The sequence below is a fragment of the Odocoileus virginianus genome, chromosome 20 (genome assembly GCF_023699985.2).
Source record: "Odocoileus virginianus isolate 20LAN1187 ecotype Illinois chromosome 20, Ovbor_1.2, whole genome shotgun sequence".
NCBI classification, from domain to species: Eukaryota; Metazoa; Chordata; class Mammalia; order Artiodactyla; family Cervidae; genus Odocoileus; species Odocoileus virginianus.
In genome coordinates, this window is record NC_069693.1 from 8295416 (window position 1) to 8309189 (window position 13774).

Below are 13774 nucleotides of genomic sequence, written 5' to 3' on the forward strand. Positions count from 1 at the left end.
GGAACTAGACCCCACACGCCGAAAGTAAAGATCCCAAGTGCGGCAACCAAGACCTGGTGCACCAAATACATAAATTTTTTTTTAGTAAAGGAAACAACAACAACAACAAAAAAAAGACCAAAAGCCTTTCCTGGCTCAAAGGAACAGAGCTCCTTGGAGAAATGACTGGTCTGGGAGCGGAGGCAGGGAAAGCACAGATAGGCCTGAAACATTTGGGGCCAGAAAGTGTGGACGGGAGTAGACAGAGAGTGACAGGGACCTGTCAAAAGGACCTTTTCCCACAGCTTCTCATCACCCAAAGCTGCCCGCCATTTGCTTACTCTTCACCTCTGCACCCCATCAGGAGATGCGCATGCGGCGGCATTGGCAGGCTGGGGCGGTCCTCGGTACCCATCTCAGCAGGCCAGCACCTCCATTGCCCGAAGATGGCTCTCATGCAAACCCCTGACTCACACACTTAGACTCCTTGTTCCGCATTTCCAGAGGGGTCGGGTGTGTGGCCAGCCTCACCACTGACCTCACGCGTTCGCTTCATATACTTTGGTCCAGCGCTTGGAATCCCCCAACCCACGTCCACTAGTACAACTCATGCGGGGTGCACGGGGGACGCTCCACCCCAGTCCCGACCGCATACCTGGTCGCTGTGGGGGCAGAGCAGTGAGGGACAGCAGTTATGTCACGGTAGAGACAAGCCCCCAGGAAAATCACAGAACAGGACTCCTTCGAGGCTAAGTGATCCTGAGGGAGAAAACTCGCAGAGACGCGTGTGGACAAACAGAGTCGGCGCGCCCTCTGGCGGCGAAAGTGGGGATCCGCGCGGGGAAGGATGCTCCATCTCCCACAAGGCCAAGAATAATCCACAGGTCAGAGCTGACGGCGCTACACACCCAGGGCACCTGTTACCTGCCAGGCACGCTAGCTGCATCATCCAAGTGAAATACAGTGTACCAGGCTTTTCAGAAGTAGTTATTCGTGTCCTTATTTACTGTATGTCTTCCCCACTAGAACGTGAGTGCTGGAAGTCCTGTTTAGCTCACAGCTGAATTCCTAGCACCTACAACAGGTAGGTGGGACACACAACACGTACTTAGTAAGCTATATGGACTGGAATTAACATCACTTTTGCCCTCAGATTTAGGCTTGAGTCTGTCTCCGCAGGGCAAGGCATCCCCAAGAGCTAAAATCTGCCCGAGTCCCCATTTCTGGATATGGTCTGGGACCTCGAGGCCCCTGAATTTGCTGAACAAGTAGCTCTTAGCCTTTTTCTGAAACTTGCACATGGGCCTGTTCCCTGAGTCAGTGATGTGAGGGGATCGGGAGTGTACGTCTAAACCTGAGGAAACTGCCCTGTCTCTGGGGCTGTGGACAGAGCAGGGGCAAGCTGGTGGGGTGCACAGTAGCCCCCAGGGTGGGATGGGGAAAGGGCATTTGGAAAAGAAGAGGGGTGGTCTTCCAGTTAGGAGTGGAGGGGCCTCCTGTCTGGAAGTCTCCATGCTCCTGGGTAGAATTCCAAGGTGTCAGGGAATTCTAAATTCAAATGGGATCTTCCAGCCTCCAGTTCCTCTCCATTCCTGCAGGATGGGGAGCTGGGAGCACCTGTGAATGGAGGTTGCTAGAGTTAGCCCAGGTGAGGGGAGAAGACACCTATAGGGAGTCCTGGATGGGGAGGAGGGCGGTGTGAAAGGAGAGCAGTCCCCTCCCCAATAAAAAGGGACTGAAAAACGAGTGTTTATCACATGAGCATTGCAAATCACTGGAAGACTGACAGAGGATACCCTCGCGATCCAATAAATGTGGGAGAAAGCTGCCCCCCTTCCCCCACCCTATCTCCCTAGAGTGAACCAAGGACTTAGGCAGAAAAGGAAGTCCACTTTGAAATTACACCACCCAGAGTCATTTGATAGGGACTATCACTTTGCACGTATTTTTCTGTTTTCTTTTTTAGAGGTGTCTTTGTGAAGAGGGTAGATCATATTTTGTTTAGCAGCTGTTTGCTTGGTGTAAAACTTTTAAAAACTATTTGGACTTCCCTGGTGGTCCAGTGGTTAAGAATCTGCCTTCCAATGTAAGAGACGTGTGTTCAATCCCTGGTCGGGGGACTAAGATCCTACATGCTGTGGGGCAACTAAACCCTGTACCACAGTGAAGATCCCATGGAAGACCCAACGCAGCCAAATAAATCAACATATTTTTAAATATTTATTTACTTTGGCTGCACCAGGTCTTAGCTGTGGCACCTAAGATCTTCACTGCAGTACCCACGTGGGATCTAGTTCCCTGACCAAGGACGGAACCTGGACCCCCTGCATTGGGATCGTAGAGTCTTACTCACTGGACCACCAGGGAAGTTCTGGGTGTATAACTTTTAAATCTTTAACAATAGGGTATGTAGGCCTCCATCTGTACTCTTATTTATCAACCATCGTGTGAGAGGCAGCCCCAGTGTTTACAACAGCCCTGTGAGGGAGGCACTGTTACGAAGTCCATTTCATAGATGGAGAAATCGAGGGTGACTCAACATGTGATATTCACATGCATTTATTACCAACTATGTGCTTAGAACTTAGGATATAATGGTGTGTGGGAGGGGGAAATGATAGCCCATTTTTTATCTTTAAATAGGGCAATTATACATCCTGTACTTTTGGGGACAATCTCATGGTTGCCCATTGATGCAACATAAATATTAAGGGCTCCCTCATTCACTATTAGGTGTCATGGTTTGGACAATAAATTATATGATGGCCCTTCTTAGAGACCTCACTGTAGAGGAGAAACAAAGATTAAAGAATTAAACAGGGAGGTTTATAACTACAGTTGTGACAAATACAGAGATGGAAATAGTGTGGGGAAAGTAAAATAGCAGGGTTTGTCTTAGTCCAAGATATCAGAAAGGTAGTGTCAGTCTGAGACGGTGACACTGAAGAACTAGTAAGTGACAATTAGGATGGAGCAGGTGAGCAGGGAACATTCTACGCTTGGGAACGTCGAGGGAAACGTAAGGACTCTGCTTTGTGTTTTAAACTTGTTCTTGCTAGAATCACCATTTAATTGGACTCCGATCATTGTTGCTATAACAAAAAAACAAGTAATTTTTTACTAACTGCAAGAAAATCTAGAGGGGGTTTATACCGGCTGAATTAAGTATTTTAAAAATCAAACAACAGCTAATGAATTAAATATTTTAAAAATTCAGCTTCCTAAAACATAGCAAATAAATCTAATTTCATCCTATCAAAAACGTATTCAAGTAGTACTATATATAAAATAGATAACCAACAAAGACCTAATGTGTTGCACAGGGAACTATATTCAATATTTTGTAATAATTTATAAGGGAAGAGAATCTGAAAAAGAATATAAACACATATATATTTAAATATGTGTGTGACTGAATCACTTTGCTGTACCCCTGAAACTAACTCAATATTGTAAATCAACTATACTTCAATTGAAAACTTAACATGGGACTTCCTGGTGATCCAGTGGCTAAGACTCTAAGCTCCCAATGCAGGGGGTGGGGGTTTGATCCATGGTCAGGGAACTAGATCCCACATACTGCAACTAAGAGTTCATACCTGACACAGCCAGATATTTAAATAAATAAATATTTTAAAATTACATTAAAAATATTTAAAAGACTCAAGTAATACAGTCTCAAGGTTCAAGGAAATATAACAATTACCCATTGTTATGAATTGCTCTAAATGTTCACAGGGGCATGTCTCAATTTTAGGCTGACAAGATATAGAATAAATAAAATTCTAACAAAGGAAGTCTTCACCCCACCTAGCTAATGATTGCACACTTAGTTTCGTTAAGGAATATGATGTGTAAACATTTCTGTCTTTTTACAAAAGGTTAGTTGAGTGTTTTGTAATCTGAAAGTTAAAGTACAAGGTTGTGGGATTTCTTCAAGTTCCTCTTTGTAACAGAGTCCCCCGGGGGCAAGGTAGTCAAAGTTTCTTCACAGACGGCAAGAGGGTAGGGTGGCTGGGAGGCTCCGGAAGAAGGTCTTGGCCACAATGGAGGTGAGGCTGGGGTGGAAGCAGCCCATTCTGTTGGCCATGGCGAGGAGTGTGGGTCTCATCCTGAGTCAGGAGAAACCACAGAAAAAAATATGACTGGCTTTTTGATTTGAGCCTGGGCCTCACAGGGGCCAGGGTGCAAGATGCAAGGTCGTTGATGAGGTAGGAGCAAAATCCAGGTGCGAGAAAATGGTAACTGAATCTGAGTGGAGAAGGCAGAAATAGACAGGAGTACCCTGATTTAGACGGTATTTAGGAGACGGACCACCCTGGTGGTCCAGTAATTAAGAATCTGCCTGCCAATGCAGGGGACATGGATTTGATCCCTGGTCCTGGAAGATCCCATATACTGTGGAGCAACTAAACCTGTGTGCCACAACTCCTAAGCCTGCACACTCTAGAGCTCGTGCTCTGCAACTGGAGAAGCCCCTGCTCACAGCAACTAGCAGAAGTCCCTGCCGAGCAATGAAGACCCAGCGCAACCAAAAGACAAAAAGGTGGGGTGTAGTATTTAGGAGATAGCAGCGTCATGACTTAGGGATGGATTAAACAGGTGTCCAGTCATTCAGTAACTATCTATTGAGCACCTGCTTGGTGCTGGGCATCATTTTGGGTGCTGATTTTTGGGGAGAGAGTAGGAGATGGTCAAGGATGGTACTCAGATTTATGGCTTTTGTAACTGGAAGATGATCGTATCATTCCCTCAGACAGGGAGTCCTAGAAGAGGGCCAATTCTGGAGGAGGGAATCATGACCCATTTTGGAAATCTGGCGTCTGAGGTGCCTCTGGAACACCCCAGTGGAGATATCAAGTAGGCAGGTGGATATGCAGATCCAGAATTCAGCTGAGAGCTCAGACATAAAAATAGGAAAGTCATCTGCATTTTGGTGTGACTGAAGCTATTGTCTGGATAAGATCACCTGGCAGAAAGAGTATAATTATCAAGAAGGGAAGAATGAGTCTGAAAGTGAGAACAAAAGGCCAGCCAGAGAAGTAGAAGGAAAATCAAGAAAGTCTTTATGACACAAAAGCTAAAGGAAGTGAGCATTTTGAGGAGAAGGAAGTGTTCAGCTATGTCAAATGCTGTCCAGTTGCCCAAGGTTATTCAGCTAATACATGGCAGGGCTGAAATGTAAAACTAGGCTCACACCATACGCAATTATAAATTCCAACCCAGGTAAAGGTCTAAAAGCAAAACACACAGTAACATTTTATTAAAGGAAAATGTTTTATAATCTTATTTGTGGAAAGATCTTCTTAAGGTAAGACAGAAAACAAACTATTTTTTAAAAACTTTAATAGAATGGAGGAAAAGATTTGCAGTACATTTGAGAGACATAGGGTTAAATCCTCATATGCAAAAACCCAACAGGAAATGATTAAAGAAATAAACAGTTCCCAGAAGATGGACACAAACATCCGTTAATATGTAAAAAGATAGTCACCTGTCTAAGGTTGAGGAAATGCAAGTAAGACAATAATGAGATACCATTCCTTGGACTGATCACATTGCTGGGGAAACTAAACACTAAAACTTCTTTTGGAATGCCATTAAGCAATATCTAATAAAATCTAAAATGTAGCTTTTTCCTGACCAGAATATTTGTGCATGGTATCCTCATGGTATGAAAGTAACAGAGCTCTCCACTGTTCACTCTATTAACTATCAATTCTATTTTATTAATTGTATTAACTCTATAAAGTGCATTTGTACCTTTTTCTATATGTACCTGATTTTAATGCTCTTAAAAAGAACTGAGACAAAATATACATACTCAACAACTCAACAATCCCAGTAATGGGGTTGTTTTCTTCACTTTGCAAATTGATAAGAAACAGGCAAACAATCCATTGTTTTTTTAATTGGCAATGGAAAATTAAAGACAACTGACCAAAGACACATCCAAATGGCCGCAAACAGAGAAATACTAAGTCCCTCGAGTGGTCATAAAATCACCAATTAATGTTCCAAAGAGATTTCACTTTATACCCATAAATTTAAGAAGTGATAACACCCACTTCTGGGGTGAGTGGGGGCTCTAATACATTAGTAGTAGAAATATGAACTGTTAACAGTCTTCTGGGGAAAACAATCTGGTAATATCTATTAAATATGTATACCCTTAGACCTAGCAAGTCTATATGTATAATTTATAAACACTCCAATGTGTAAGGCTGCTATGTCTTTTTTTTTTTTTTTTAGTTCTACCAGTTTATTGCTACCAACCCATCTCCCTCCACCCTCGTGCACACATGCTCAGTCATGTAATCCCATGGACTTCAGCCCGCCAGACTCCTCTGTCTGTGGATTTTTCCAGGCAAGAATACTGGAGTGGGTTGCCATTTCCTTCTCCAAGGGCTGCTATGTCTTACAATAATATTTTGTGCAGCACTGGGTGAGATGGTAAAGAGGGACTGAAAATCTTCAAAGAAGAAATGTCAGACTTCCCTGGTGGCCCAGTTGTTTAAGAATCTGCCTACCAGTGCAGGGGACATGGGTTGGATCCCTGATCCAGGAAGATCTCACGTGTCGAAGAGCAGCTCAGCCCGAGCGCCACAACTACCGAGCCTGTGCTCTAGAGCCCGTGAGCTGCAAGTACCGGGCCTGTGCTCTGGAGCCCGTGAGCTGCAACTACTGGGCCTGCCTGCCTACAGCCCGCGCTCCTCAATAGAAGCCACTGCAGTGAGAAGCCCGTGTACTGCAACTAGACAGTGGCCCCTGCTCACTAGAGAAAGTCTGCGTGCAGCAAGGAAGACCCAGCACAGCCAAAAACAAAATTTAAAAAAGAATTATTATGTAACTATCATGAAAGGCAGATTAGAACTACGTAGATGTATTGCCCCTAGGCATAGAGAGATGCCTATGAAATATTAGGTGACAAAAGGCAAATCGATGCTATGCCAGCAAATTTGGAAAACTCAGCAGTGGCCACAGGACTGAAAAAGGTCAGTTTTCATTCCAATCCCAAAGAAAGGCAATGCCAAAGAATGCTCAAACTACCACACAACTGCACTCATCTCACACACTAATAAAGTAATGCTTAAAATTCTCCAAACCAGGCTTCAGCAATACATGAACCGTGAACTTCCAGATGTTCAAGCTGGTTTTAGAAAAGGCAGAGGAACCAGAGATCAAATTGCCAACATCCGCTGGATCATCAAAAAAGCAAGAGAGTTCCAGAAAAACACCTATTTCTGCTTTATTGACTATGCCAAAGCCTTTGACTGTGTGAATCACAAAAAACTGTGAAAAATTCTGAAAGAGATGGGCATGCCAGACCACCTGACCTGCCTCTTGAGAAACCTGTATGCAGGTCAGGAAGCAACAGTTAGAACTGCACATGGAACAACAGACTGGTTCCAAATAGGAAAAGGAGTACATCAAGGCTGTATATTGTCACCCTGCTTATTTAACTTATATGCAGAGTACAACATGAGAAACGCTGGGCTAGAAGCAGCACAAGCTGGAATCAAGATTGCCGGGAGAAATATCAATAACCTCAGATATGCAGATGACACCACCCTTATGGATTTGATTTAATTTTATTTTTTAAAAAGTGTCCATATATGTATGTTTGTAGGAAGCAGAATGTGGTTTAGAGCTTAATCTCTGGAGTCTGAAACTTGTGGCAATATCCAGGCATCACCATCTTCTCCCTGAATGTAATAACCCTTTTGTGTCTCAGCTTCCTTGATTATAGAAAAGGCAGGTTAATAATATCTGCCTCACACACCTTGCTGGGAGCACAAACTGAGATAATTCATGAACTTGCTTGAGGATGCCTGGTGAGCCATTCAGCAATATCACGGGTATAAACATGATCTGTATGAGCATGGAGAACATGGTGGAAGAAAATATATCACACTGTTCCCACTGGTGACCTCGGGTGGGCAGGGCTGGACAGAGGGGGACACAGCTGATTAACATTTGTGTCAATTCAACTTGTTACAGCTAGCATACATTACTTTTAATTTTTTTCATGTATTTATTTTTTGTTGCACTGGGTCTTTTTGCTGCGAGCTGACTTTCTCCAGTTACAGCCAGCAGCGGCTACTCTCTAGTTTCGGTGCACAGGTTTCTCACTGTGATGGGTTCTCTTGTTGCAAAGCCCGGGCTCTTGGCATGCGGGCTTCAGTAGTCGTGGCACATGGGCTCTAGAGTGTGGGCTCAGTAGTTGTGGTTTGTGGGCTTAGCTGCCCCTCGGCATGTGGAATCCGCCTGCACCAGGCATCAAACCTGTGTCATCTGCATTGGCAGCTGGCCTCTCGACCATAGGACCACCAGGGAAGTCCTTTAAAAATTTTTCATTAGAGCATGGTTGATCTACAACGTTATGTTAGCTTCTGCTATACATTAAAGTGAAGCATATGTTACTTTTTTTTTTTTTAATCTACCAAAGTAGAAGGGAAAACAAACTAGAGTCTTCCCTGAACACAGCAAGTGCCTCTAGGAGGTCATGGGAAAGGAGGCCTGGGCAGGGCAGAGTCCCCGGGGAAGTCTTCTGCCCCATCTGTGATCCCAAGCCACTGAGTGATGCTAGGTAATGGCTGTTCCTCTCTGGACCTCAGGATCCCTCCTGTGGAGGATGGAGCTTAGGGCGTCTGACTAAGGGCAGATCTGAGGTTGAATCCTGGTGAAGCTTATGTGGCACTCGGAGTCACACATCTTCTAAGCGATCATCCCATGAATTACAGACTTTATAGTATCAGGCCCATTTTGCAGGTGGGGAAAACTGAGTCACAGAAAGGTTAAAGTCACTTGTGCAAGCTCACACACTGGAATGTCACCAGCTTCAAACACAAACATTCTGGCTCTGAATGGGGGTTCTGGACCACCAGGCTCTCCTACCTCCCATGTATCAGCAAGGTGATCAGCCCACTTCCGGCCTCAGTTGACTCAACTGTGAAGTGGGCTTTCCATGATGCACCTCTTCCATTTGCTGCAAGGGTTAAATGACATCGGGCTTAGGCCCAGAAGTGTTTTCAAAAATGGGCCCCGGTGTTCCTTCAGTTCCTTGCAGGAAGAAGGGAGAAGAGGCCTCAGGGCCTCCCGGTTTTCTCTCCTCCTGGTTTGAAGTTCCTGGTGAGTTGTCCAATGCCCCACCGAGGGCAGAGACAAAGCAGAGGAGAGATCCAGACACTGAGTCTTCCAGAAACCACGGTTTCGCCCGGGGGGGCCCGTGTGCCTCTCCCCACCCCCGACTCCCAGCTGGATGAGCAGGCTCCCCTCTCCCCACCCCGCCCAGACCTGACCCTACCACATCCTGTTGGGGCCCCGCCCGAGAAGGAAGAGGAGTCCCTCCCGGGCGTGAGTGAGGCAAGACCTTTCCCGCAGGGCTCCCTCCAACCCACTGCCCCCACCGCGTCCCCGCAGATAAAGGCCCAGGACCGGCTGCGCGCCCTAGGCATCTCCGCGCGTCCTGCCTGCCATGTCTCGCCGCTGCGCGCTGCTCGCCTGGGCCCTCCTCGCCCTCCTGGGCCTCGGGGCGGCTCAAAAAGACTGCGGCCCCATCGTGACCCGCCAAGAGTGGAAAGCCCGGGCGTCCACGTGCAGCCAGAAGCTAAGACAGCCCGTACGCTACGTCGTGGTGTCGCACACGGCGGGCAGCGTCTGCGGCACTCCGGCCTCGTGCCAGCAGCAGGCCCAAAACGTGCAGTACTACCACATGCAGCAGCTGGGCTGGTGCGACGTGGGCTACAAGTGAGTGCGCAGGGGAGGCAGGGGCTGGAGCCGCGGATGTAGGGAGAGAAGCGCGCGGGGGCGACGGGAGACCGCGGGGACCCGATTCTAGAGCCGCCGGATGCCGGATGCCGGATGCCGGATGCAGGGTCGCCGCTTAGGGCTGAGCATGTGCAGGCACTGCGGACCTGCAAGGGGGAGGGGAAGGGGCTGCTGTCCGAGCTCTGACCCCAGGGGAAGGGAGAGGTTTTGCAGGTGCAGGAACAAGTCCTGTGCACTGGATTCGCCTGGTAAAGTCTAGTGCCTGGTGAGGCCGGGGTTGGGGTTACGTCCCAGCTCCCTTTACCCCTGGCTGAGCCCTGGGGCAGGCATGCCCCTCTCTCAGCTTCAGGGTCCTCTCCCTCTGCAAAGTCGACGGGGTCGTGGGCCACTCCATTGCTGAGCCAGCCAATACACCTTAGAACACTGCCTGGCGTGCAGTGGGAGCCCCCAGATGCATGGTCTGTTACTGTGTGCCAGGGGCTAGCATGGGGACCCAGCCGTGGACACAGAATCTAGCCCAGAGGGATGTAAAGACCAGCAGGCAGCAACAGGTGAGAAATAAGCGAAGTCCACGAGATGAATTTAGACGGTGATGGAAGCGCTGGATAAAGGGAACAGAGGGATTGACGAGGGAGCCGTGGGCCGCAGGGCAGTGAACTGGGGGTACTGCAGAGGTAAAGGCCAGGAGGCCGAGGGAAGGGGTCAGGCCTGAGGGACAGAGGTCAGGGTGGCTGGAGCTAGCTGGAAAGTGATATCAAGTGAGGAGGAAGAGGTCGGCAGGGGGCAGATGGGCTACAGGGAGGACCTCGGTTCTACTGTCAGACAGCAGCCGTGAGAGGGATGCCAGCCGGCTTGGGGTCCAAGAAACTCCCTCTGGCTGTGGTTTGGAGAACAGATGGCAGGGGCTAAGGGCAGAAACAGGGGCCGGGATTGGTTAGATCTGCCTCTGGGGCCCACGCTCGCCAGCTCCCTCTCCAGGGGACTAGGCTGGGGTCCCACACACGGATTTGTACTCTAATTGAGTCTCGGGCCTCCGTAAGCACCAGAATCGCCTCACTGGGAATGCAGACTCCTAGGCTGCATCCTGAGAGATGCTTCCATAGGGCTGGGGTGAGGCCAGGAAATCTGAGGACCTCACTCAGAGAAATCGAGAAGCCTCCGAGAGTTATCTCCAGCTCTTCCGGCTCCAGACATTACAATCCAAAGGTCTCAACTTCAAAATTTTGTTTCCAGGAGTTGGGCAGTCCGATTCTAAGTGTTTCCCTGAAGGAGTGAAGTCCAGAGAGTTTGGCTTCGGGGCCTCTGGTCTAAATCACTTTAGAGGAAACCTGACTGAAGTTTGTTCCTCCAATTTTAGGCTGCAGAGTCTGATCCCAATGTTTTGAATCTCCCTTCCTTGTCACATCTTGTTCGGAGCCTCAGTTTCTTCACCTGTAAGATGGGGCTCCTGACCACCCAACCTGGTGGTGGTGTTTGATGTTTAAATGAGACGCGTCCATTTAACAAAGATACAGAGAGTACCAATTGCTTGTGCCAGGGGCAGGGGCTGTGGCAGGGCCATGCCCAGCCCAGTCCTGGTGGTCAGCATCACTGTGGTATTTCTAGTCTCTTCAGTCTGTATTCTGAGAATCTGGTATCCCAAGTGGTGATGTCAGCACCCAATATCAGGAATTCCCATGTCCTGTGCATTCTTGACCACCTCATGAGCCAGAGGGCTGAGGGGGCCAATCTCAAGTCTCCAAAAAGCCAATCTTCTGGTTAATTTGCATGTGCTCAGATCCTCAGTCATGTCCGACTCTGCACCCCCATAACTGTAGCCAGGCTCCTCTCTCCATGGGATTCTCCAGGCAAGAATACTGGAGTGGGTTGTCACACCCTCCTCCAGGGTGTCTACCCAACGCAGGGATCGAACCTGCGTCTCTTAAGATCTTCTGTGTTGGCAGAAGATGGGTTCTCTACCCCAGAGCCACCTGGGAAGCCCAGCCACCTGGGCTTAATTCCAACGTGCCCAATCAAACTCGCTCAATCAAGACATGCTGAATGAGTACGTCTGAAGGATCTGCTTCTAGGATTGGAAGCCTCAAGGAGACAGGTGCTGGGGCTCCAGGGTTTGTGTCTGGTTGCCGTGCCAACCCTCGAGTCCCTGATCCTGTCAATCAAGTGCATCCCAGCAGGGAAGAGGAAGCTGGAAGCAGGCTGGGGAGCTTCTCAGTAGAGAGTCCTGAGAACTCACTAGTCTCCAGGATAGGACCTTGGGTAAATACTCTAAGTCAGCTTCCTCAGCTTAAAGTGGAGATGACAGCAGTGTCTGCCTCAGAGGATTCCACGTGAGAAGTCAACGAATCAAGAGCTCAACCAATCCTCCAGGGAGGCAGGAGAGAGCAAGGAATCAGACCATGTGGACGGGAGTCACAGAGACCTGGGTGAAAATCCAGCTGTGTGACCTCGGGCAGAGGTCACTCAGCCACCTCTCTGAGTAGTTACGGGATGGGGGCAGTGGCAGCTCATGGAGTTAGGGATGCAAAAAGCTGCACCTAGAACTGTGCTTGCCAAATAGCAAGGGCCAGGATCACTTTTTATTGTGGAAGATTAGGGGATAAGGAGCAGGGTTTCTGGGGAAATTGTGAGTGGCAGGGGCAGGGACGGGGTGGGGTAAGCAGAGGAGGGAGAAGGAGTCCTCCCCCAGGAAGCCCTCCATCACTCTCCCACCCACAGTTTCCTGATCGGAGAAGATGGGCTCGTGTATGAGGGCCGGGGCTGGAACACCATAGGTGCCCACTCTGGAGCCACGTGGAACCCCATATCCATCGGCATCTCCTTCATGGGCAACTACATGAGTAAGTGTCCAGCCATCAGCGAGGGGGCTGACGTGGGTCCTGGGGGATGGCACTTCGTGGTGCGTCATGGCTGGGAGCCTCTGTCACCTACAAGCTCTGTGACCTCAGGCGTGATTCTGTTTCTCTGAGCCTCGTTTCCTCTTTTGGATAAAGTCCATTTCCAACCACATGGTTTCAGTGATGACGAGTTCATCTCTATAAAAGTTCTTAGGTCAGTCCATGAACTGGAGGGTTAGGGTTAACCTGAGAAGTGCTTGGAATGGATTGCCATTTCCTCCTCCAGGGGAATCTTCCCGGCCTAGGGATCAAACCCAGGTCTCCTGCATTGCGGGTAGATTCCTTACCGTCTGAGCTACCAGGGAAGCCCCAGAAGTGCTTGATAAGTGGCAGCTATTGCTGTGGATCGGATGGGAAGGTCTGGGGGCAGAGGAGGGTGAATAAATGATCATCTTGATGGCCAACACTTGCGGAGGGCTGGCTCTATACAGTCACTCATCTTGCCGTCCCCTAGCCCTGTGGGCCGGTGCTGTCATTCTCCCCTTTCACAGATGAGAAAACTGAGGCACAGAGCAGTGGCAGGCGGGTTCTGGGCCCAAGTGGGCCAGCTCGCAGTGCAACATCACAGCACTGCCCACACGCCCTCAGCCCTTGGAGGAAGCCCCAGCCTAACTCCTGCCTTTCTCCCAGATCGGGTGCCCCCGGCCCGTGCTCTCAAGGCGGCCCAGAGCCTGCTGGCTTGTGGCGCGGCTCAGGGATACCTGACTCCTAACTACGAGGTCAAAGGACACCGGGATGTGCAGCAGACGCTCTCTCCAGGGGACCAGCTCTATAAAATCATCCAGCAGTGGCCACATTACCGCAGCGTGTGAGGTCCTGCCCGTCTTCTCACACCCCACCCATCCCATCAGAAACCCCACTGGCTCCCCCTGCCCCAATAAAGGCGAAGCTCAAATTGTATTCCTGTGTCCTGCCATACGCCTCTTCTCTCTCCCTCCCACAGACCTCAGCCTCACACCACCCCCTCCCCCACCACCTCCCAGAGCCCTGACCTTGCTGGTGCTCAGAACCCAGAGGTGCCGACCCTGACCCAAGACCCCAGAGATCCCAGCTCGGAAGCAACATCACAGCTCAGAACCCGGAGGTCTCAGGTCAGAGCGCCAGGAATTAGCACCAAGTCCGCTGAGACA

At 49.1% G+C, this 13774-nt stretch overlaps 1 protein-coding gene across 1 annotated transcript; it reads left to right on the forward strand.

The window, feature by feature from the left end:
• Nucleotides 1–9319: 9319 nt before the first annotated feature.
• On the forward strand, nt 9320–13539 carry PGLYRP1 (peptidoglycan recognition protein 1). Its single transcript, XM_020898019.2, has 3 exons — nt 9320–9729; nt 12466–12587; nt 13275–13539. The coding sequence occupies exons 1-3, from the start codon at nt 9458–9460 to the stop codon at nt 13454–13456; spliced, it is 576 nt and encodes a 191-aa protein (XP_020753678.1). The 5' UTR covers nt 9320–9457; the 3' UTR covers nt 13457–13539.
• The last annotated feature ends 235 nt before the right edge of the window (nt 13540–13774 follow it).

Bases quoted from the DNA above. Each gene is read 5' to 3' on its own strand.
- PGLYRP1 (XM_020898019.2), top strand. From the start codon at position 9,458: ATGTCTCGCCGCTGCGCGCTGCTCGCCTGGGCCCTCCTCGCCCTCCTG. The intron at 9,730-12,465 runs GTGAGTGCGCAG...TCCCACCCACAG, and splicing joins TGGTGCGACGTGGGCTACAA to TTTCCTGATCGGAGAAGATG. The intron at 12,588-13,274 runs GTAAGTGTCCAG...CCTTTCTCCCAG, and splicing joins CTTCATGGGCAACTACATGA to ATCGGGTGCCCCCGGCCCGT.